The sequence below is a fragment of the Misgurnus anguillicaudatus genome, chromosome 16, assembly GCF_027580225.2.
Source record: "Misgurnus anguillicaudatus chromosome 16, ASM2758022v2, whole genome shotgun sequence".
NCBI classification, from domain to species: Eukaryota; Metazoa; Chordata; class Actinopteri; order Cypriniformes; family Cobitidae; genus Misgurnus; species Misgurnus anguillicaudatus.
Window position 1 is genome coordinate 6,326,820 of NC_073352.2, and position 25,922 is coordinate 6,352,741.

The 25,922-nt window shown below is 37.8% G+C and overlaps 1 protein-coding gene across 3 annotated transcripts in view; it reads right to left on the reverse strand.

Moving 5' to 3' along the window:
• nlgn3a (neuroligin 3a) overlaps positions 1–25,922 on the reverse strand; it is a 276,767-nt gene that overhangs the window by 202,619 nt on the left and 48,226 nt on the right. For 2 of the 3 annotated variants that reach the window (XM_073854065.1, XM_073854066.1), the window contains exon 2: positions 6,002–6,662. In XM_073854065.1, coding sequence (XP_073710166.1) covers positions 6,002–6,467 — 466 coding nt within the window. In that variant the 5' untranslated portion in view covers positions 6,468–6,662. Of the gene's footprint in view, positions 1–2,532; positions 2,593–6,001; positions 6,663–25,922 lie in introns of all 3 variants that reach the window. The other variant, XM_055177421.2, reaches the window with a different exon arrangement.

A 25,922-nucleotide genomic window follows, 5' to 3' on the forward strand; every position in this document is an offset into this window, starting at 1 on the left:
ACAAATCTAATTCTGGGAGGATGGCCTAAGACTTTTGCACAGTACTGTACATCTTGGATGACACAAGTCTGGGAAGATGATGAGAGAATTTTACCTTTAAGAAACAGTGCCATTTGTGTGCTACTGCATGTGCCTCCCTATGACCAACTACTGGCTGAATTACCTTTTTTTAATTTTGGATCAAAATATCAGTCAATATGCTTGTTACTATTACTACACTGTAATTTGTTATATACTGTATAATTAAAATAATAATAATAATAATAGTAATTCATTAAATCATTTTACAGATTTTGAAATAATGGCTTAATCTTTCTGAAATCATGTTTCAGAATCATGAAATCATCAAGTGCATTATTTTATAACTACAAAGTTTAACCAGAAGGTTCAGTAGTCTTATCAGTATCAGTAACTTGTCATAATCAATATTTCAACATAAGCAATGACATTTGCTATATTTCCACCTTTTTAACTGACTATCAACCCAGTTGCATTATATTATAGCTACCAAGTCTCACAAAATTACTTACATTTTAGTCACATAATTTTTTTATTCTTTTTCGTGATACTGTCACGAATTTCCGCGGTTTTTCGTGATCGTATCATAAATTTTCTGTTTATGTATCATTGTCACATATTGGTTACTCAATTGCTTTTTCCTATTTTCAAACCATTTTCGCTTCGGTTTAGGGTTAGATTTGGTGTTTGCATTAGGATGTCACTTTAAGTATTTGTTTATTTTTTATATTTTCTAAATTTTAAAGCAACACTAAAGATTTTTTTTTACCTTAAAGGAATATTCCATTTTCTTAAAAGAAAAATCCAGATAATTTACTCACCACCATGTCATCCAAAATGTTGATTTCTTTCTTTGTTCAGTTGAGAAGAAATTATGTTTTTTGAGGAAAACATTGCAGTATTTTTCTCATTTTAATGGACTTTAATAGACACCAACAATTAACACTTAACTCAACACGTAATAGTTTTTTTCAACAGAGTTTCAAAGGACTATAAACAATCCCAAATGAGGCATAAGGGTCTTTATCTAGCAAAACGATTGTCATTTTTGACAAGAAAAATAATAAATATACACTTTTAAAGCACAACTTCTCGTCTAGATCCGGCCCAACGCGACCTAACGTAAATGCGTAGTGACGTAGAGAGGTCACGTGTTACATATAAACAATAAACAATATTGTAAACAATAAACTGACACAAAGACATTAATTAGTATCATTCAACATACAACAACGTCGGAACGGTCCTCTTTCAACACACTTGTAAACACTGGGGTGGAGTTTCGCGTTCGTCTTCTGTAACCTCTTGACGTCATTACGTATTGCGTGGGGTCACGCTGGCGCATCACGACCGGATCTAGACGAGAAGTTGTGCTTTAAAAGTGTATATTTGTTATTTTTCTTGTCAAAAATGACAATCGTTTTGCTAGATAAGACCCTTATGCCTCGTTTGGGATTGTTTATAGTCCTTTGAAACTCCGTTGACGTGTTACGTGTTGAGTTAAGTATTAAATGTTGGGTTCTATTAAAGTCCATTAAAATTAGAAAAATCCTGGAATGTTTTCCTCAAAAAACATAATTTCTTCTCGACTGAACAAAGAAAGACATCAACATTTTGGATGACATGGTGGTGAGTAAATTATCTGGATTTTTCTTTTAAGAAAATGGAATATTCCTTTAAAATAACATTTCCAAAAAAGTTTCAGTGGTTTATCCACTCAAAACAGGGTGAATGCCACTTTCACATTCGCTTTGCATCCCTCTATCGGCCAAAACCGCACTAAAGAAGTGTCCAACCGTCGGGTCGCGGTCCTGTAGTTTGAATGAAAACTAAAAAAAACTTGCTTTACGGCCTACCTACAATCCAGAGCCAGCTTTGCTGCAGTAGGCTAAATTATTTACGACAGTGGTAATAGACAATTCCACTTCCAACCTGTAAGGGCAGCAAAGAGCAAACACTCTTTAGTGTTGCTTTAAAACATGTCGCCTGGCGTTAGGGTTAGAGTTGGGTTTGGGTAAGGATGTCATTTTATGTAAATCGAACCCTAAACTGAAGCGAAAATGGTATGAAAATAGGACAAAACAGTTGAGTAACCAATACGTGACAATGACACATAAACAGAAATTTGTGATACGATCACGCAAAACCGTAGAAATCTGTGACAGTATCACAAAAAAAATAAAAAAATTATGTGATTATAGGTAAATTTTTGTGTGACTGGACTGATTATATAACACATATCTATTGTAGGACAGGCTACAAAAACAAATGGCAGAGTTTCCAGGGAATGACCCATGTAAAGTGGCATTTTAAAAACATTTTCAAAAACAAAGAGAAAATATCTTTTCCACAGCCACGTTAAAGGATTATTCACATCACAAACATACAAACATCATATTTTTTCCAATTAGCTTAATACTCTGTAGATGACGCAGTTATCCCACAGCTTCAAGAGAGGACGTACCAGTCGCTCTCTTCTCTGTATTTCGCTCCCATGTTGGCTTGCTTACATACCTCCTTTCCTACAAATTTTCTTGTTGGGTTTTCTGGCACATTCCTTGGATATTCTTTTGACTGTAAAATGAATAAAAGACTACAAAATAACAAAAGGCTCCGAAAGAAACATTTGAGGAGAACATGCAACAATGTCACCATCCCTCCCTATGATATAACAAAGAGAACCTGTCCAGAATGTTGCCTGGGGTCTTTTGGGCAGAAAATATTTCCAAAAAGCGGAATTGATTTGCTGCATGCTGGAACACAGAGAGCCTGGTTTTACATGCACTGCTATATAAGACCCTTCACCAACACGAAACAAGGCTGAATGAAATCTCTGCACTGCTGCATTGCTTATATTATATATACAGAAATGCATGTAATGAGCGGTTCACTTTTACAATGCACTAAATGTGCATTCAATAAAACATGAGCAAAGAGAATCGCTGTGCTTATGTAAATAGCGACTTGTGGGCACCGTTACAAGTCCAGTTTATAACACTTAAGATGTTTTAAGATTAAATTGATTATGTAGCTGTTATACAATTGCTCTGTTCCAAAACCTACAGTAGTAAGCTACCTACTGGCAGTGTCCTAAGGTGTCATAAGTACTTTTTAAAGGTAGGTACTGTTACATCTGTCCCTTAAGGATAAAGATATCCTACAATACACTGTGCTCAATGAATAAAATAACTGAAGACGTCAGATAGGGCTGTGAAGGTGCAAGTTTTTTACCACCGTGATGGTAATGCACCAATTTACCATCACGTAATGGTTATAGAATGTGTGTATGTGCGTGCATATGTGCATGCACGCATTGATGCATATAGGCTTATATAATGCATACCTATATTTTGAAATATAAAAATGAGGATCAGATATACAACTCTTAACAAACGTGCATGTTCATAGGCGCCAATTTCTTTTTCCGCCCATGGGTGCTTGTCACAACGTCCAGCAATGCGCTTTGAAAAGAAGGAGGAAAGCGCGCAGTCAAGTTTTTTTTTTCACATGGTATAAGAAGCTAAATGTGAAGCAGGTGAGCATATGTGCTCGGCCATTTGGGTGGGTGCTTGAGTCGAACCCGGAGCTCCCACGGGATCAGATTTCTATGGGAGTGTTTATTGTAGCACAGGGTTCCCCAAATCTTACCCTGGAGGGCCGAGCACTGCAGAGTGTAGCTCCAACCCTAAGCAAACACACCTGAGCAAGCTTATCAAGGTCTTCATGATCACTAGAAAATCACAGGTGGGTAAGTTTGATTAGGGTTGGACCTAAACTATGTAGTGCTCGGCCCTCCAGGGTAAGATTTGGGCAACCCTGTTGTAGCACTTCCATTCTTGCAGTAATGGCTTCGTACACACTGCAAACTTTCGGAAGTGACAACCGCATTTAAAGGTGCTCTAAGCGAATTCACGCGTTTTAGACCATAAAACATTTTTTGTTTCATACAGCAAACATCTCCTCACTATCTGCTGGCTGCCTGTCCGCTGATCAAACTGTAAAAAACGCGATCTCTGTAGACAGCCTAGGCTCCACAAACTGCAATAAAAACAAAGTGGTCAAACCTACCACCAGAAAGGATAACAAAGTCTTCCAGCCAATTAACGACAAGAAGGATTTGGGGGTGAGAGTTGGGCGCGTTCATGAAAGCACGGAAGGGAGGGGAGGAGTTAGCTACGCTCCGTTTGTTTGAAAACAGTTCAAACATCAACAAAAAGTGACGTCACACAGATTCACTTAGAGCACCTTTAAATGTGGGAGTGAATCCCCTAAATGTTTGTTACATGTCTGTACGGAACAAGACGTGCATATCGTTTTGGCACATAACCGTTAAGACTTTTGGCTCATGAAGCAACAAGTTTTTGGTGTTATTAACGTGCCGGTCACAATATTTTGATCTTTAATGTAAAGAATTTGGATATATTTTGGTTTATTGTTGAATTTTTCTTGTTCGCCGTTTTTTTGTGCAAGATCAGGCAACACTAGTCAGCAAACGCTCGTGCCTATGTCATTTTCTGCACCGCGCATACAGAAAACTTTTTCCCCTTTTAGGCATTTATTTTTTCAGAAGAAAGACCAGTCATGTCGATGATGCACGTTTAAACACTTTATTAACTATAGTTGTTCAGTTCGTTTATGTACACACATGTTTCTGCAAATGTCACTACCTGCATTTTGCGGGAGGTAATTCGGTTGTAGAATGCGGTTGTCAGTCCTGTAAATTACTGAATTGTGTGTGTACAGAACAGGATTAAGCATTAAAAGGTGAACTGACAAACCGAATTAATATGCAGGGTGTACGGGACCCAGCCATGCTGAAAACAAGCGCAAGTGGTAGGCCTACTGGCTTTTAAAGGAAACGGGAAATGAGTCTTTGATTGGTTTATTTCACGTTATGGCCAAAACACACCCATCTCATTAAGAGAATAGGTACAACCCTTTTGGACCATGCGCCTGGCGCCCCAACCGTTTTTCGCCATTAAACTACTGTAGCAAAAGTGGATTCGGAGACACCTTAAGTGCACCTGCGACGTGTGCTTCAGACCATGCTCTAAAATTAGTAAAATAGGGCCGTATGTGTGTTCCCTGGGAATCAAATCTACAACCTTTTCATGCCACAATCACACTGATCTACCAGTTGAGGTGGTGTCATATTTGTTATGCTTATTAGATGACTGTGCTGTTAGCTTAGCAACATGCTAATGTCAAACTGTAACACAAAGCAACAGTCAAGTCTCAAAAAGTCACACATTTTGTGTGGCAGGTGGGGTATTTAACTGTTTAAAGTCAGTCACTGCTAAAAATGACTTTGTGACATTCCCCTAGCATTATTATGGGCTTGCACAACTGATCACAAAAGGCAGCTGACTGTTTAAGCAGTACTACTATAGGTTTTGGAACAGAACAAATGTGTTTTTTTTTCAAATCAGTAGGAGATTGCCAAAAATGCACTTTGTGCATACTTGAAAACATCAATTTCGACCGAAACACAGGCAAACGGGGACAGTAAAGGGTCTTACATGGTTAGGACCGATGCCACAGGCCTCTTGTGTTCCAGTACAGTTTACCAACTCTACTAAAAAGCTGATTGGCTCATCAGGTAGGCTAATCTCAGACGGCTAATCCCCAGAACAGTCATGAAAGTGAGGAGAGGGAGGTGCACCAACATCATTACATCCAATCTTCATGTCAGATTACAATCTGAGCTCTTACATTAAACGATTACTTTCTCATTGATTGCTCTCTTCTGGCCTGCTCTATTTCTTTTTGGTTTGCTCTCTTGAGCTACACAAAAGAGGAACTCATAACAGTGGCATGGAAGGGAAGAGCTGATGGAGAGATTTCATGGGCAGAACAAGTCAGAATAGGGAATGGAAATGGTGTACACGAACACAGCATGCGCCAGACGACAACTCATGCTTCAAACACAATACAGGAAGTGAAAAGAAAATGTAATTGTTTTCCTTATACCCGACACACTCACCATCCTCTGTTGGAACGTAGATGTTCAGATACAAACAATCCTCGTTTTGCTCTTGTATATACGTGGCAACTATATCCAAATTAAAGGTGAACCAGATGGGCATCATGATTTCCGGCACGGCGTTGTGAATGTTTTGCGGGCACACCGGGGCGAAGTGAGTGGCGTTCTTGATCCCTGACCAAGAGGAGGGCGCCTCGGGGGGTAGAAAGCGTTTCTCCCCGACTGGAGGGGCGGCGTACGGCACGCCCAGGTACTGGTCCACCGGTCCTAGGATCTCACTGGGCAAAGGAACCCGCGCCCCTCGTAACTTCCCATACTGCGTGTTCACGGTAGGGTAGTAGCCCTGTCCTCGGACAAGCGTCGCACAATAGCAAAAAATCCATATCCACAAAGAAACTTTAGCTCTGCTGCCACAGCAGTCATGATGGTGCGAAAAGAAATGCCGTTTGCGTACCGTTAACCACATGGTCCTTAAAAATGGCCGCCACTGCTGCAAGATTCCAATGTAGAGAGAAAACTCCCAGCACGTTTCTCCTGTCTTCAGACCAGTCTTAAACGCCGCCTACTTGCTTCATTCATTGAAGAAAACACACATTCACTCTCTTCTCCCCTCCGGACAAATTCCTATTCACTGGTCGACAGTCTTGTCAGATCTTCTCTCCTACAGGAGAAAAACAGCACAGGAAAGTTAAAAACAAGAACATTTTGTTTTCCTTTTTATTTAGGTTACTCTCCTTTACTTTTTTACAGGCCTGTTTTGTATGCGCATGAAACGGCACGCATAAATAAGACAGTGTCCTTAATGCATCCACAAGCCTTTGCTGTAAACCACAAACTATATGCAAATGAAAACTCTATTGCATTTTGATTTATGCACATCTTACACAGGCAGGTTATATAATTGATAGTATATTGTTGTTGATGGGTCGTGACCCAGAAATAGGCACAGGTCTATAGAGTGATGGGGTCATGGACAATATGGACAAGAAAATACACGCATCCTGAATGCAAATAAACGCTATGATGCATATTATCATGCATGGTTATGAGTGCACAATAAATAGGCTTATTAACTTAAAAAGGAGGAGAAACACATCACAGCTTTAGTTGTGACATCAAACGTCACGTGTCCAGTTGAACTCTATGATAATTTGGCACAAATTCATCTGTTATTTGTTTAGGAGCTACTGTAGCAAAATTAGACAGATACTAACAAAGAGGCTGGTAAATGTTCTGGGATCACTCCTGTAAAGAGGACCAAGTAACATTCAACCCTTTTCCACGAGAATTTGTACATATTTCACGCAACATGAAGTTTGTGGTATAGCCATGGAATATTTTAGATTGTCACGGATTTCCGCATTTTTCCATGTCCGTACCACGGACTTTCTTTTCCATGTCAGTTTCGCATATTTTTTACTCAATTGTTTTTCCGACTTTTAAACCATTTTCACTTGGTTTTGGGGTCAGATTTGGGGTTTGAGTTAGGAAGTCACTTTAACTATTGGTTTATACTCCGGATTTTAAAACAATTGTCGCCTGACGTTAGGTTTAGAGTTGGGTTTGGGTTAGGATGTCATTTTATGTTACAGAAAGTCGTTCTAACCCAAAACCCACGGGAAAATGGTAAAAAAATTGGAAAAACAATTGATTAACCAATACGTGAAACTGACACGGAAAAGAAAGTCCGTGGTACGGACACGGAAAATTTACACAAAATGATAAATGAGCAAAATATTCTGTGACTATAACACGAAAATTCGTGAGATCAGGTTGATTTTACAAGTTGGTTAAGTCGTATTAATTCATATGACCACGTTCGTAAGTTTTTGTAAGTTTTGCCTTGACCCCTGTGACTTTGGGGTTAGGTGCAGGGTTAGGGGTTCGATTTCGTTCTTTTTTATGAGAACTGTACGATTTTGCACAATAAACTTTGTATGAATTGATACAATAAAATATGTATAAAATATATATGAATCAGACTGAGATCAGGCTGTAACAAGAGGCAGAAACAATGCCGTAAGGGGCGTGCGGTAGTGAGGACGCGCGTGTCATCGCAACAAGAAGTTATGTTCAGGCTTTGACACAGGGATTTAAACACAGATCAACATTTACGACGAGAAATGTCGGCAAACTGGACTGAAGCAGAGATCAGTGAGTTCGTCACTATCCACGCTGAAGCTTACATCATTCACTTCACGAGCATCACAGAACAGCACATCACACGCTCCTTATGATCTTGTCATAAACGAAGATTCACGCGCATGGTTTCGCCAGAGAGAAATCACCAATAATTAGCAAACTTCAGACGCTGTGGAAAAAATGTCACGTACCTTTACAGGATCTTTACTGGTATGTCTGTGAATGCGTAAGTGAAAATCATTGTCAGTGTGAATGAATCAAAAATCAAACGATCCTGGATAATTCCCAAACACATTTTCCATGTATTTTCCGTAATCTCTGTGTGAAAAGGGCGTATGTTACATGGTTTGTGCTGAACATATCTCCACCATGGGTGGAAACACCTCAAAATTTCAAATACATAAACAGTTTATTTGGAAAAAAAAGAAAATCAAAGAAAATGACTTAAGCTGCGTTTTCACAGGCAGGATCACATACAGTATATTTCACTACATTCAATCATTTTGATTTTAAATACTGTTTTGCTTTTGTATGATAAACTAGTGTTTAAATAATCATGGTGATGTGCTGGCTCGCCACTTGTTTCCAATATAAAACTGAGTGGGTTGAAAGTTTTGTATTTAAGGATGGCTTTTAGTCAGGTTCTTCGGTCACAGGTTTGGTTTGTTTAAAGGTCCCACACCTGACACACTACAATAAAAATGAACCTACATGTTGTTTATCGTCTGACTCTGCTATGGCCCAGCAAAGCTACAAGCTCAATCAGTCACTGACTGTAAGCACATAACAGTGTCCCATTAAGCCAAAATAGACGTCTCTATCCTAATCTAGAGAAAATGTATTGAATAAAATATGTGAAGGCCAGCTCCTCTGTCTCCTCTCTGGAAAGCTGATATTTGTAAAAGCCTTGCAGGCGCCTGTGCAAACACTGTAAATGCTAATCATGAAGAGGGTGGTCCCCAGTGGAGAGAAAGACTTCCCAGCTCAACTACTGATCAATTTTCAATTTCTAAAGCTTAAGGCCCTCAGACCTCCGTCCCTCCAAGGGCTTGGAATAATAACGGCGAGAAAGCCGAAGTTTAGTAGCGGATATTGCGTTCCAAAATGACTCTGTAAATGATTTATAATGCATCTACTGGAGCAGTAACCACCGGGCAAAGGCAATATGAATCTTCCTGGAGGTGCACTTATCACTCTAAAGCTCGGCTTGATTTGCACAAAGTCTGACAGGAAGCTCTTCTTCTGGCACCTCGTCATCCAATCACACGTGTTGCTCTCGGAAAACGAACTGGTACCTGTGAATCATCTCCAGAGAGACGGAGGAAATGTCCGGTGTAATCTCACTAAAATGACCTATCCGAAACAAATTGTTTTCTTAGTCATCATGAGATGTCCTAACTCGAGTGAGAATTGATTTTCACAATTGATCTGAGAACTAAACTGAATTGGTATTTCTTTTTTCCCCAGTAAACTCTTATTTGATGGAAAACTTCAATTAACCCCTCTCTCACGTTCGTAAACATTCAACCCATTCGTTTCTGAGTAAACTTTTGGAATGCAGATACAGAGGAATTATTGGCAAGCATTGTGTTAATGAAGTACATTTACCACTGATGTTTAACAGCTACAGCCGATGGGCAATAGTTTGTCAAATGACTACTAATAAATAAACAATAACATAGTACTACATCATTAGCATTCAGGGCCGTGAAAAGCTCATTATAAGCCCTATTTACAACTGACCTGATAAATGACTGCCTGCAAGTCCGTGAAAGTTTGCATTCATCATTTCAGACGCTATTATGAGTAGTATACCCCAATCATCAATAGCACCATTGCTTAAATGCAGGGTTAAGGGACTCCTAACCTTAACTACTGAACTTTAGTGGGTTGCACTTTAATTTACAGTTCTGTTTTACATAGACATAAAGTACTGTGTACTTACTGTGTTAATACACAGAGTTTTTCAAGCTGGGGTTTGAGGGGGAATTGCAGTGGGTTCATGAGTTGATACATTTTTTTTTTAGAATATTCCCAAGAATATTGCTGAACTGGAACACTTTTGTAAAGAGGATTGGCCAAAAATGTCTCCTGACCGTTGTGCAGGTCTGATCTGCAACTATAGGAAACGTTTGGTTGAGGTTATTGCTGCCAAAGGAGGGTCAACCAGTTATTAAACCCAAAGGTTCACATACTTTTTCCACCCTGCACTAGGAATGTTTACATGTTGTGTTCAATAAAAACATGAAAACGTATAATGTTTGTGCGGTATTAGTTTAAGCAGACTGTGTTTCTCTATTGTTGTGACTTAGATGAAGATCAGAACACATTTTATGACCAATTTATGAAGAAATCCAAGTAAGCCCAAAGGGTTCACATACTTTTTCTTTCAACTGTATATCAGACGTTTGCCGGATCCAGTCGGTAAAACAGAGATAACATCTTTTTTAAATATGAAGTGTTTGTTCGAGTGTTGTTCTTTGCTCGAGTTTTAACGTAAAGGAATAGTTTAAATTGCTTAATTCGAACTAGTGATGTTCCACGGCGGCATCCATCTTTGTAATGTACAAAATCTGCTTCACCGTCGCTGCGCTGTCGCCACCGTGTTAATTTCTGGCCCAACGTTCCTGATTGGTGCCGCGATTTCTCTGCATTAGAAATGGGCTTGAATGGCCTCTCTGCCAGACTAATTGAAGAGCAAATCTAAATTTGCCGGATGTTGTCTGTGTTTTCCCAGGCTCAGTGCTTTAAGTGGCCCAAAAGAGGTGCCGGTACTCTATTTTTAATTTTTTTGCTGACTCGACTCCTATATTAAAGGGGTTATATAGTCAGCAGTCAACAGACGACATTGTAAAAAATAATAAATCCTTTTATAAGTTTGTAGATTTGCTTTAGCTAGAAATAGATACTGAACATAAATAAAATGTACAAAAGGATTTTGAAAAAATACCCTTAGAAAGAGCTACTGTAGAAAGATCTATTGAACATAAATAAAATTTGCAAAAGGCAGATATGCGAGTAAAATTTTCAGCATGGTTAAATGCTAAAACTAGTTGTTCAGATAGAAAGAGCTTAAAAAAAACTTTAAAATGACACCAAGACCATAATCTATGGGTTCAAGAATAACAAAATACTGGCCATTTGAAACTAGAAAGTTATCACTTTATTTTGTTCCATTGTTTTCCATTTTGCGGGTGGTAAAACTACTGTGCGTGTCGTTCAAATTCATTGAAATTTCGTTCACTTGTAGTTTAGCAATTAAACTCAATGTATATTACAATTTCAATAATGTTTTTACTCTGCACATCGCCTGAGGAAATCCAAAGTTGAGTCGAGGGGAACCAAACTGACAGCCGCGACAGCGGAGATTATCACATACAGTACCTACAAAAGGGTATTGGATAAAACTTTGCGTCTGACCTGCAGTGATATCATTCTGGCTTGGTGGGATGTCAACCAGCGAGTCCTCTGATTCTGACCTTGTTCTTTTACTCCTCAGAGTCTAAAACAAGGAGGGCATATTAAGTGTTCATTGTATTTTCATTTTAACCGAGCAGCTATGGTTGCGCGTTTCACACACAAAGATACACCTCCCCATACCTGACTGACAGCAGCAAAAGAGACGCATGCGCTTTTAACTTGTAAAACGCAAGGGTGTTTGGGTAATGTAGTCTCTGCTCTCGGTGGGACGAATTAGGAAGCGTACATTGTGAAGGGCGCTCTGAAAAGCGGCAGCGCAGCCAAAGGATTAAATTAAACAGATGTGTAAATGAGCTGATTGTGATGTGGTGTTGGGGCATGTTAAAATTACTATTATTATTCTGGGTACTACAGACCAACTTATTAAAATGACTGATGTCTTGTCACACAGCTGTTAGTAGCAAGGAGAATTAATTAGCTGGCTACAAAACTAGTTTTGTTAACATTAGCCTTTTTGAAATGCATTTCTTCAATCAAATTTCTTTAAAATGCAGATTAAACAGGGTGTGCACTAGAAGTATAAAGTGTAAAAATGAAGCGGCGAAACATTTCGTTGAGAAAAATTGACAGAATTCTGTCAGTATTGCTGGTTTTCTCAATTTAATTGACACCTGACCATCACGACAATCATGATCATGTGTAATAGGACTGACTGACATCAGCCGGCACATAACACTGCATAATACCTGCTCACCATCTCAGCACCTTCTGTACACAACGAGAGAATAATGTCCACAGCTGTCAACAAAAGCCCAGAAAATTGCATTGTATAATGTTGCTGTTTACATGGATGTCAAGTCAGAAGTAGATGACAACAACACTCACGGCACAGCAGGATCAAACCGTACACAGCGACAATAGAGATTTCTGTTTGACTTGTGCCTTAACATCGTGTATCTCATGTACAAGAACAATTACTAAAACATGACGCATGACTGCCCACCCGTAGAGGACATGTCAAAGCGGGACAAAGCTTAAGGACTAAAAAAATGATAGACAGGTTGACACACGATATGTCACATGACAACCAATACATTGAAAAGAGACATACACTGAATCCAACGCCCTACACATAGAAAAAATTATATGGAAGCCCCCAGAAGCATCATGTGTACAATATACAAGATGCAATTAACATAATATAAATATATAAATAAATATTAGGTTCAGCTCAGCTGTCCGAAAAAAAATGTTGCATGTGATGTCCATTATTTTAAAAAAAAATGTTTTAAATTCATTAACACTAATCCATGTAAACAGTGATTCGAAAACAACGAAGCAGCTATAATAAGTCATTATTTTTAATGAGATTTTGAGTGAGGCAACATATGTGACAACAAATGTGAGCAAGTGTCAGTTTATGCAAATAAGCAACAACGTAAAATGGTGAATACCAATGGGAAGCTTGCATGATACTCTCCTTCTGCTGCAAACCAGAACGGCTACTCGCAAACAACATCAAACCGGTGATCTCCAGTCAGTAGCGGTGTAAATTAATTATACACAAAGCCAAACCTGTGTACCCTAATGAGCCAACACAAGACATAACCAAAGCAATGATATATGTAGTGAGGAATATCTCACATTGTTAAAGTGCTGTTCGAGCACATCTACCCTTACAGCTTCACCTCCATTCACACTCCCCACAAACGCCTGAGATTCACAGCATCATGCGTTCGGCTCCATCAGGTTAAATTCATGGAAACTCTGTCAATTCTACATTTAATAAAAGACTCACAGGAGATGAAAATCCACAAAAGTAAAAGTATTACTTATTTACTCGATACTGTAAATAAACTTAAACAAGCCTCGAGTGAAAATACTGCTCGCACTAACACAGTTTCGCATCTGAGTTATTACAAACTGAATTATGATGAAGTGATTTAGAGCAAAGCTTAACCTCTATAATTCTGTTCAATACCTCTCTGAAAAACTGGAGCTCTCTCTCTCTCTTGACTCCTGTACGCCGCTACAGCAAGGCAAAGTGACCTGGAGCTGGCTAATCTTCAAAACATGACAATGTCACACTGAACGATGCCAGCTGGTCTTTTAAACACTCGCCGTATCTTCATCAGGGTAAAGCAGAGAAGAACTAGCATGAGCCGTCTCCAATCGATCGACCTTCCAGCCAGTAAAGGGACGTTCACATTATAACAATAACTATAACGTTAACTAGAACGATAAATATATTAGCGTCCACATCATAATGATAACTTTATGCTAATTTACTAGAGCACTTGCCTTTAATGGCATTATTGGATATTTCTTGCTGACAAAGTTTCACTGAATATGTAAATATGTGTTGCATTTACACAGCAGGTAACCAGCAGATGTATTCAACACGCGTTTTCGCATAACTCTGAACAGTGAATCTAGTTGCTTGTGTATGTAAGGGTCTTGTCTTGTGTTTTGTTTGGTTTTGTGTCTTTTATTTTGATATGTTCTGTTTCGGGTCTTGTATTTTGAAATCATGTCATGTCACATTTCACTTCCTGTTTGTCCCTATATAACCGGTACCATTTCAACATCACACTGCGAAGTATTGCCAGCTATAACACTGCATACTGAACGTTCCAAGTCTTGTTTGTTGTTTCATGGTCTGTTTTGTATTCTTGTTCATGGTTTTGACCCCTACCTGTCTCTTGGATTTATGCTTTTGGATTACCGTTTGGATTTGTTTTGATTTTATAATAAACACTCTGCATATGGATTCGTCTCTCTCTCACTTTGTGTAAGCAGCCCTACGTTACAATGTAATTATATCTTACCTTTTGGCGTTGTCAATGTATCTGCATTCGAGCTGGATATCGGGAGGTAGTTTTATGTTATGGACCTCCGCAATGAGCTCCAGTGCCATTTCAAGTGCGCGTGCACTTGGGTTCAAATAGATTTGATTGGCTGTCATTGGTTTATTGTTTATCAGGTGGAAAAAAATCGCTGAGAAAGTGATCCCAACGGTATCTTTCATTGTATCTTTATCGTATAGTTGTGATGTGAACTCCACTATTCTCTTTAATATAAAACGATTTTATTGTTTTTATCATTTCTTTTTTATAAAAAAAGCTTTTAAATAGGTTTTAAAGTATTTTTCGTTTTTTGACTCTAGTTCCAGACTTTTCGGTTTCGGCCCATACTACAAATGCATTTCTTGTAACAAGTCAACAATAATAAGTTTAGATTATGATTTTGTATTGTATTTTATTTCATTTCATTTCATATAAATTCATTTTCCCTCTTAAGGATAAAAATTTTTCAAGCATTTTGTTCATCAGATCCATGAGCTGTTAATTTACAGACAATATATTTTTTTATGAATTATTATTATAAAATGACACTATTTACTCCCAGTGGTTGCTCTCTCCAGATAAGAGAAGTAAAAAATATAACCCTCGGGGCTGTGTTTACATTTCATAAATAATTAAAGTTTGTAAAAATTCGATTCAATCATGGACACTGGTTACAAAAACAATTCTCATTTTTTATGAATACTTAATGCTGTCAGGAAACCAATCTACCTACTGACTGAAACGTAATAGGTAATGATGAGTGAGCACAATGTTAACCTCTTAAAACCCACCAACATAACAGACACTCTTTAAAATACAACAAAAACAGAACACAAAACATCACTTAAGGGGCCTATCACACCAAACGCTTGAAAACGCAAGGCAGGCGTTATCACTTTAAAAACGAGCAGTGTGGAACAGCTTTTTATATTGCTTGGCAACCACCAAAGTAGCTGTCCTGTCAATCAAATATTGAAGAGTGAGCGGTCTTTTGCTGTTAACTGTCATAGTAGCCAAAACTTTAAAAAGAGGACGCTTGCTCTGACCTTGATGGAGGGTGAGAGGTTCACAAACACACAGGAGACAGTGAGTGATTGCAGTCTGGTTGTTCCAAGCAACTGTAAACATCCATTACCACAACAGAAGGCCCGCCTCTCCTCTCATTCGATTGGATAATGTAAAAATGCGTAAAATATCAGCACGCATAAACAGTGCGCAGAGCGCTCAATCGTTCAAAAAAGGCCCCTGTTACTGCCATAAACGTGTTTAGTGTGATCGGCCCTTTAGTCTTCTTTTGGTCTCATCTAGATTAGAAATCTACATTTACTCTCATTATTCAGTCCCATGAAAAGCATGGGAGCCTAAAACTTGAACTTGAAAAAATTAAGATATTAAGCTAATTACATTGAGTTACTACAACTTTAATCATGTTTTAAACCCAATGTTACATTGATGTAATTACCAGCATTATTAAGTCAAGAACACTCATTAAAATCATGTTTGATTCATTAAATCGATAAATTCAAATTCAGAATTCAATGCCAGTTTTCCCATCTGTTTAATATGCATGTTGGGCTTTGCAAGCGTGACAAAGGACATTGAATATGTAAAAGCTAAAAAATTTGTGTCAATCTCACTCCCATAGATGATATTTGAATTGATTCTATTTATATCCAATTTTAGTGTGTTACTTTCAAAAAAGTTACATTAATTGGTTTGTAGTTATTTGTTAAAAGTCTCTTTATAATAAAATAGCATACTACAAATGCATTTCTTAAAACAAGTCAAGAAAAATTATTTTAAATTATGATTTTGAATTGCATTTTATTTTATTTCATATACATTTATTTTCCCTATTAAGGATAAAAATTTTTCAAGTATTTTGTTCCATGAGCTGGTAATTTACAGACATTATTTTTTATTATGAATTAATTATTATTATTATAAAATGACACTATTTACTCCCAGTGGTTGCTCTCTTCAGATAAGAGGAGTGAATCAGTAAAAAAAATAAAACCCTCAGGGCTGTGTTTACATTTCATAAGTAATTATAGTTCGTAAAACTTTGGAATAACATTGCTTGGAGCTCTTGGCACATGAATCATAAATAATTACATTTTATGCACAATTTAAATGAAGAATATAATGAAATAAATAAAAGAAAACAAGATACATTCCCACACCTTTTTATCTACAAACCTGTGCTCAGTATGGCACAGTGTTGAAATATTAAAGGCATCATGAATAACACTCCTCTATATTTCATCAAAGAGACTGTTATATTTCTTTAAAAAATACAGTCACCATCCAAAGTCATTGTGAGTAGGATAGCATCTTTCTATGCATTATTGCAGTCAAGCTCAGGGTTTGGCACTATATCAAGCAAAACAACAGCGGTCTGGTCCCTAGCACAGAAATCCACTGTAAGATTAATGTGAAAGAAAGAAACTACTGTGGCCATGTTATGTTAACATACTGGAGTATCAGATGGTTTTACCACGACACCTAAATGATTACCATATTCTTTTACAAAGAGCTTTGAGTAATATTTAAAGCATAATAATAGTGAGTGATAGAATTCAGTTTTAAATTAGCTAAAGAGTGTGTCATCTAGAGCTGGACGATTTGACCTGAAATCAAAACTTCACATAGATTACGATTAATTAGTTTTTTTTGCCTCCGTTTACTGGCAAGGTTTCTATTTTAAATATGCTCAGATATTAAAGGTTGAATATATTTTTCTATTGAAAGGGCATTTGTTGTTATCTTTGTGATTTCAAAGAATTAAGTGAAGAGGAAAGTATTAGTTGTTCAGGTTATTTATTGAACATTTTGACTTCAACTGAAATCAAAGCACACATTGCTTGAAATGAAAACAGTCATATTTTCGTTTATTGTATGCAAGTTTCCTTTAAAAAAGTAGAAAATAAATAACAAAAAATGTACTTTAAAACTCTAGACATTCAGGGCTCCAGAGTAACTGTTTTGTTATTAGGAGCACTGTGTACCCCCTGACTGAAAATTTTAGGAGCACAAGCAGAAAATTTAGGGCACACCTTAAATCAGCCTGCAGTGCAATTACTCACATATACCCCCAAAATAACTGCATTACTGAAAAATACTAAATAGACTTGACCATATGCAGTTGCTGCACATGGCAGTATGCACAATTGATGAAACTTTCAAAATAGTTTCATCATTCAAAGATCAAAGATTACAACCCCCATTCTAGCCATAAGATACATACATATACAGTTATATCTACAGTAAATAATGAGTTGAGTCAGTGGCATGGTATACACACATATTTGTATGCTTTACACGTTTCTTGTCTTCTATCCAGTTTTTCTTAACTAGTCACTGCCGTCTAAGACCTTTATTCTCATCTATAATGTTTTTGGTGTTAATGTAGACTAGACGTTCTCCCGTTCCCAAAATCAAGTTATGTCTAATTAAACCCGCATAGGCGCGTCTTCTCGCAGTTATGTGTTGACTTTACGCTGTAGATTCAACTTAGAGCATGGTGACAAAACTTTTGACGCGTCATGCAAATTAGCGATAAAAACTTGATCACGGATTCTGTAGTTTTGTCAAGGGTGCCCGCACATGCGCAAGTACTTTGTTTTTCTTTGCTTCATACATCTTAACATGTATGAAGATAATTTTTACATTTTTACAACGCAATGTAAACTTTATATTAAACAACAACAGCATTTGTCTTGTACCTGTAAATGGATTTGAAATGATCATGTGCTGAATGTCGCGTCACATAGATGACAGTGCCAAGTGAGATCTGCTTAACTTAGCGGTAAGTTTAATTTCATCTCAAATATCAAATGGTTTGTGCTCTCTATCATTAAAAACGTTCAAGCAAACAGCAAGCGCCGAGTAAATGTACTTGTCAATGACGGCTCACAAACGCATGGAATAGGCTATGTATGTGTGCTTGTTGTCAATGAGATTACTTCTCGCTCAAGCGCGGGATATGTGTGCTTGTCAATGACAGGCATTAAATCCGCTGATTTTTCCTACGAAATCTGCGGGCGCGGATTCTGTTTAGGCTTGGCTATATGCCTTACTCCTGCTGCTGATTAAAGTTGTCACGTTATTGTTTGTACCTGTTCTGAATTCTGACAGTTGTTATTCATAAGTTGATAACCTGCTGTTTCAAACAGAAAAGTAATCCAGACAGTCCTGTTTATGACTGTTAAAAAATTTGTAATTGAATGTCCATTACGGTGTTGTTGTTTTTTTATGCACGCGGTGGCACCTAGATATTCGTATATATTTGGATACATTGCATGATATTCGATATCCGTTCGAATTAAATTTTTCTCAAAAGTGACAGCCCTAGTGTATGTGTGGACAGGGCCTAAAACCACCTTTCCACTGTACACGACCTTCAGAGACGACTGTCGGAGTTCGCCCTCTAGTGGCAGTCGTACTGAAGTTTCACTTTAATCGTAACAGTGAAATAAATAAATGAATGCAAATGAATGAAACAATAAACAACTATGCATAAAAGCCAATTACCATACCATTTTTTGGACATATGCAGACAAGATTAAAATAATACCGTATAAATTAATAATGTATTACATATCAGTAATCAATCAGTTTTTTAAGGATTCATGTTTTACTGATAAAGTTAAACAAAAATGATGACAAATTTTCCCCTTACACAATGTTTTGATTGGAATACACTAAAACAGTGGTTCCCAAACTTTTTCAGCGTGCGGCCCCCCTTGTGTATGGTGCATTACTTCACGGCCCCCCAAAGAAAAACTGTGACAAAAGAAACTGTTCTAAAACTCAACATTTTAATAAAAACAACAACATTAAATTATACAAAAAAGTAGTGCTTTTGGTTAGTAGCCTTATTTTTTTAGGTTTAGTTACACAGAATTCATGATAAATTAATGTATTTTATAAAATGTCATAAAACTGGGGCCCCCCTGGCACCATCTCGTGGCCCCCAGTTTGAAAACCACTGCACCGATCACTCTCGGTCGGCGTATCGCATGCGGTGTAGTCGTACAAGTTAAATTTTTTTTACGGATCTGAAAATGACGCAACTGCAGATGGTCATCAACTCGCGTAGCCTTTTTGCGGCTCTCCAAAGGGAATGAACGACTCCCGGTTTATCGTCCGTCATTTGTCATGTACAGTGGAAAGGCGGATTAAGTCCTGCCCTGCATGTACCAAGTTTTAGCCCATGTAGGTATTTTGAAAATGACAAGCTATATAAGGAGTAAGAAAGCTGAAAGAAAGAATCTCAGAATCTCTAGCTCTCTGAATATGACTCGTCTCCCTCATTCGATGTAAGCACAAATGACTTTAGGCCTGCTTAATCGTCCGCCAAATGAAAAATCAGATTGCTTAGAAAAGTCTCCTCTAAAAAAAACGCACAACTTCAGGTATCATTCCAGTCAAGTTTTTACAAAGTCTTTAAAGACCACAACTTCCTGTCATTTCCTCACAGCCAAGTTTTCTACTCATCATGCACTTTAAGCAGGGGAACGTGCTGCATATTGTGTCTTATCATAAACCTCCATTACTACTAGAGAAGCAGATCCAAATGCAGCATTTTCAATTAAAATAAAACAAGATACTCCAAGGGGTGAGACACAAGAAACAGAAAACAAAGAGACTAACACATTACACAGATTCAAAAGACAACGGAAATGCTAGCGCTATATATAAACAGGGTAAATGAGGTAACAAGACACACCTGAGGAGAGAACAAGCAGACAAAATCCAATGAACAAATAACACAACTACAAATATGATCCACAGATGAGTCCACAGAACTAAAAACTAAAGACCGGGGAAACACAGGACAGGACCTGAGAGGGAACTTGTAGACCGTCTATCATTCAGAGAAGTGAAAGCTCTCAGCACAAGTGACACAAGCCATCCTCTCCTCACAACCAGTACTACCTTTATATATAGCGCATTAAATATTAACGCGAGATATGTTACTGCTGTCGTGTTCATTCTCAAACGCAGGACCGGCAGGGTTAACGTTTGTTAAATAAAAACGATCCACTGGGCTCATCAACTTAATGATCCACAGTGGACCTAATACCTCAGGACAGTCCCTCAGCAGGATATTTAAAGTAGCTAATCGCTCAACATTTCTCCAGGGACCCTTTCAGAAACCACAGGGGCCATTCCATCGGCACGCCATAATCCTTCACTATGCAAATAGCGTTCTGAATGGCAGGACTCCTGCCACACTAAAAGCAAATCTCTCTTCAGCAGTGAGAACGTTTCTGCTGAATGTTAAGGTTTAGTCAGAGCTATTAAACACAGTGGCTTGTGGGCTTCTCATTTTGATTTGGCACACATAACGTCAAAGCCAATATCTGTATCAAATCTAGTATGTGCAAGTATTTTCTTCTTTTATTGTTTGATTGACATTGAGACAGGCGGCTGTAATGCAAGGATCTAATATGATGTTACATATCAGATATTTTTCCCAACACATTCACTTAAGATTACGTCAGAAACTGTAATATTTCTGGATCGTACGCCATCTGAGAGCGTCTGTAGCCGTTTCTCAATGTCAAGGAAGCATCCTCGGAAGCCACAATTTCGAGGATGCTACGTCATCGACGTCAGTCGAAGGACTGTTGCAATGTCAAGGATCTTTGGAATTTCAGCCAAGGACTGAGTGCTTCATTCGAGAAATATCCCATATACAAGAAAAGCGCTCTTCACACACTGAAATCACCCACAATCCTATGCACGCAGCACTGAAAGCACACCTTTCATTGACGCAATGACGTGCACTTGCTAGCCTGTTCCATTTACGTGTTCTCCGAATGCTTAAAGGGAGCCTCGTCTTGCCTCTGAAGGAAGTGACTTGTAAGGACTAGTCCTGCCAAGGAAGTATCCTTGACATTGAGAAATGGCCTGTATGTGCGCACGCTTGGATGTGTTACTTAGCGACATTTTCGTGGCTTGTCGCTCTTAATAATGCTTTTAACAAACACTTTATTTTCTCATTCCTGCATTTTTGAAAACCAAAACGATGGACACAAATCCTTTGTATTAAAGGTCCACTGTATAGATTTTAGTGGCGTCTAGCAGTGTGATTGCGAAATGCAACCAACCGCTCAGTTCACAGCTCACCCTTTCCTTTCGAAACACATAGAGAAGCTACGGAAGCTTCTATGGGACAAACACGTCATCATCTGAGACAACGTAGGGATGAAACACGTAAACTTTAGAGCAGTTTATCTATTAAGGGCTACTATAGAAACATGACGGCGACTTCCATGTAAGATATAAAAACAATACAGTTCATTATGTCAGGTCTTTATACACCACTGATAATATAGTTATGTAGATTATCTCATTTCCCGCCAGCCATTTTTTGAAAAGTTGCCCGCCAGCATTTTTTGTGATTTTCACAAAAGTTTAACAAAATGCCTTCCAGGAAAATATAAGCATACAAATGAAGAGTTTGGTTTCAAAACGCAATAAATCCATTTGGACTAATTTGGGTAAAAACGTGTTTTCTATACCAAGAAAGTGACAAGATGAAAACCACTATTTTCTGTTACAAACTTTCACATAGCATCTTTAGGTTATAATAACATTAATAATTCTAATCCATAATTTGATTTTCAAAGATTTATTATAAAAACTGATTATTTTTTTCACAAAATGCAATAAATCTATTGAATCAATATATAAATGTGCATTCATCTTTGTCATGTTACATTCATTTAGTTGACTAGTGCTATACACTGATAAAAAAATAAACATTAATGGCATTAATCAAAACACTTACTTTGTCATATTAGGATCACTGTCATTGCTGCTGTTGTACTTGGGACGTCGTTGCTTAACATTTTTGACAGCGATCAGCTGTAAAATGTTTTGGTCCTGCTCAATTTTCGTTGGCTTTGGAATAATGGAAAGTTTTTTATCTGGGGTCAATGTGTTAGCACGAGAGAAGCTTGATGCTGTCGGGAGAACAGCGAGTGCCTCTCACGTAAATTATTAGATGTTGATGGCTTTCTTTCCCGTCACAGAAAACCATCACAGGTTTATCAATGCCATTAAAGTATCATTTTGTTTTTGTTTGTTTATTGATCACAAAGTACAAAGTAGATGGTGTATTCAACGCGCCACTATTTTTTGTTTACAATGTGTGAAATGGTGCACTGTGATTTGTTGAGTGGATTTATTGCATTCTGCAGAAAAGGAGGAGTGGCGTTTAATGCGTTTTGGAGAAAAAGGGAGAAAAGATGACAGAATAATGTAACCAAACTCTTCAAATATATTAAATGAAAGAACAGACCCTCTGCTTTTAAGCGGGAAAAACAACATTTAATCTTATCTATATTTTTTCTCTGCTTATAAACTCTTAAATATAGGTATTTTTCTTTAAAAATAAAAATCTGAGATCTAATCTAGAGATCAGATTCAGAACGATTATCAAAACATATACAATTTAAAATGTGTAAATAACATTTTGGCTTTAGTTTTTTTTTCATAAATTGAGACATCGCGGTATTGCAGATTAACATAAAAATGCATCAGGAACACTTTTTTTTGCAAATGTTTTCTCTTAATTGACGAGGTAATTCATCAATGGTGGGGAAAGCGTTGAATTGCATTTCTGTCAAGAGATCCTTCTAAAAGTTATACAATGCAAAGAATTAGGAAGGTACACTTCTCATAACAAATAGAAATAAGGATCATTTTAGGTATTTAATCATGAATTCAAGCATTGGATTCACTAGTCAAGGGTTTAATGTGCTTATTTTAACAAAAACCTCAAATTCGACCAAAATGTTCATAGTTCGTTTTTTTTGTCTGTAGCTCAAAATTAGACTGGTGCATGCTGAATCATTTAGTCAGCACGGGTCACATCACATGTGTTTCGCCCGAGAGCTGAACCCAAGACCAGCCTGTGCCTGCAAATATCTGGAGAGATTTTAGTGACCGTCGTTGACAAGCACAGTATTCTGTACATACCCCTGACATGTGTTTGTGGTCAGTAGTTATCTGTGCTGTTAGCTGTGATGGTCTTTAATGAAAGAGAGCACAAACCATTTGATATTTGAAATGTCTGAAATAAAACTTACATTGAACTAATTGACGTAACAGACAGCACTTGATCGTTTCAAAACCTTTTGAATGCTCATGATTGTTTTATTAAGTTATATTTCAGTTGTATTGTACAAATGATCTTAAAGGACAAGTTCGGTATTTTACACTTAAAGCCCTGTTTTCAGATTGTTTATGATGAAATTGAACGGTTTTGACTGAAATTTAGACATATGATTCTGGATCGAGAATTTTCGAGTGTTTGTTGTTTCACCTCCCACCTCTAAAATTGGTGAATATGTGCACTGGAACAATCCTTCCTAAAATGCATTAAACTTTCGTTTACAAAGACGTGAAACTCACCGAGTGGTCAGTGGTGTTCACTGATATGCTGACACAAAAATCACTGCAAAAGATGCTTTCCAACAGATGTTTTAACATTTGTTGTAAACTTGTGGACCTATTTTTCCAAACGCCTCACACCTGTACATTCTTCTGTTGAGAGCTTGAATAATAGACACTCCATCCCAGTTGGTGGCGATAATCCACCTTTGCCAATTGCAAGAATACAAACAAAGTTCCCGGCGTGGACCGTACCTCACAGTAAATCTAATACAAGTCAATGTAGTTGGACAAAAACTACGATAAAACCTGTTGGAATGCGTATTTTGGAGCGATTTTTGTGTGAGCATATCAGTGAACACCCCTGACCACTCGGTGAGTTTCACGTCTTTGTAAACGAAAGTTTAATGCATTTTAGGAAGGATTGTTCCTGTGCACCTATACATCCATTATTGAGGTCGGGGGGTGATACAACAAACACCCGAAAATTCTCGAGGGAGCATCATTTGTCCATTATTTCATCATAAACAATCTGAAAACAGGGCTTTAAGTGTAAAATACCGAACTTGTCCTTTAATACATGCTAAATCCATGAGAATGTATTAAAGTCTTTCATTTTGCTATAATACGACAATCAATACTATAAAAACTACTACTATTACATGCACATGCTGGTGTATTCAAAGACTAACTGGATTTGTATAGTAAATCTTAAACAAAGGTAACTATTTTAGATTTAATTTGTAATATTCGCAGCTCCTTCAAAGTTAAAACCATTTCACAGAATTCTGGGGATTTTCCAAAACATTTTGTGCGGTAATAGTCTGTAATAAATACCATCTAGCCCTGCCTATGAATCTGACTATGTATTTTCTTTTATAACAACCAGCCCAGATCCGTAACCATGTTTTCAAAAGCACATCACTATACTGTACATTAACACCCTATTAAGATGTGCTGTAGTGCTGTGATGTATAACGTTTCATCTCTGATTATGATGTCAACACACTGCAAATGCTACTCTTGGGTGAAAAAAGCACAATATTAACCCACACCCACATAGTCATAAATGTGTACATTCATTAGATGTATTTCTCAATAAAGCATGCTTAAAATAATATTTAATGACGACAGATGCAGAGGACAACAAGGGCAAAATCTGCGATGAAGGCCTCATGGGCCACCAATGGGGTCGCCCAACACCTTCCAGCATAAACAACATAGCACTGCTCATTAACATTGTGTCTCTGTATTATACATTGGCAGAATACAGAGATTTTTTTCTTTGTCTTTTTTCACCAGTGAAAATGGTCTACAATCACTTTTTCTACACTTCATAAAGCAATATCATTTTATTTCAGTTTCAATCTGCTGTTTCTCAGTTCATGGCTGTGCTTTCTGATTTAATCAATTAGTTTTTGTAGCATCTTAACCGCACAGACGTGCGAAGATAAGATTTGTGTGTGCGTGTGATGTTTTGTCTGCCTTCTGAACTCGTGTAACACTTCATATAATTTTAAACCAGCTCACATTAGCCAATTAACAACAACTACGCAAACGCTTTCAAATCTACGCCTTCCAGTCTATACTTATACAGACGGCTGATCTTTGTGCCTTTTGTATATTAAATTGTTTGTTTGGTGTGTGCATTTCCATCACAGTACGGAGGCTCTGATTGGACTGCCACTGTTATTATTCTGACACACGAGCCTTGTTTCGCTGGCGGCAGGAATCAGCGTTAATTCAGAAGCTGTTATTAGAGTCTATCTGTTCACAGTCTATGCCTCGTCAAAAACACCAACCGGATTTCGAGGGGGAGAGCGTGGAATTTGCTATCGGGAAAAAACGACACGGCCCAGATGTTAAGCGTAAAACTAGAGCGCTAATAATAGCAAGGCGTGCTTTGGCATTTGCGGCCGACCTACCGTGACAACATGAACGTGTGGTGGGTGAAATGCTCTGCTTTCAGAATGAAGCACAGACGATGCCGGGGGTTAATTTACTTACATTTAACAGCAGCGCGTCATGCGATAATTCAACGGGATGGAATGCTGCCCGTATCTCATTTATGCAGTGTTTATATGAGACGGTACATTTATGGCTAT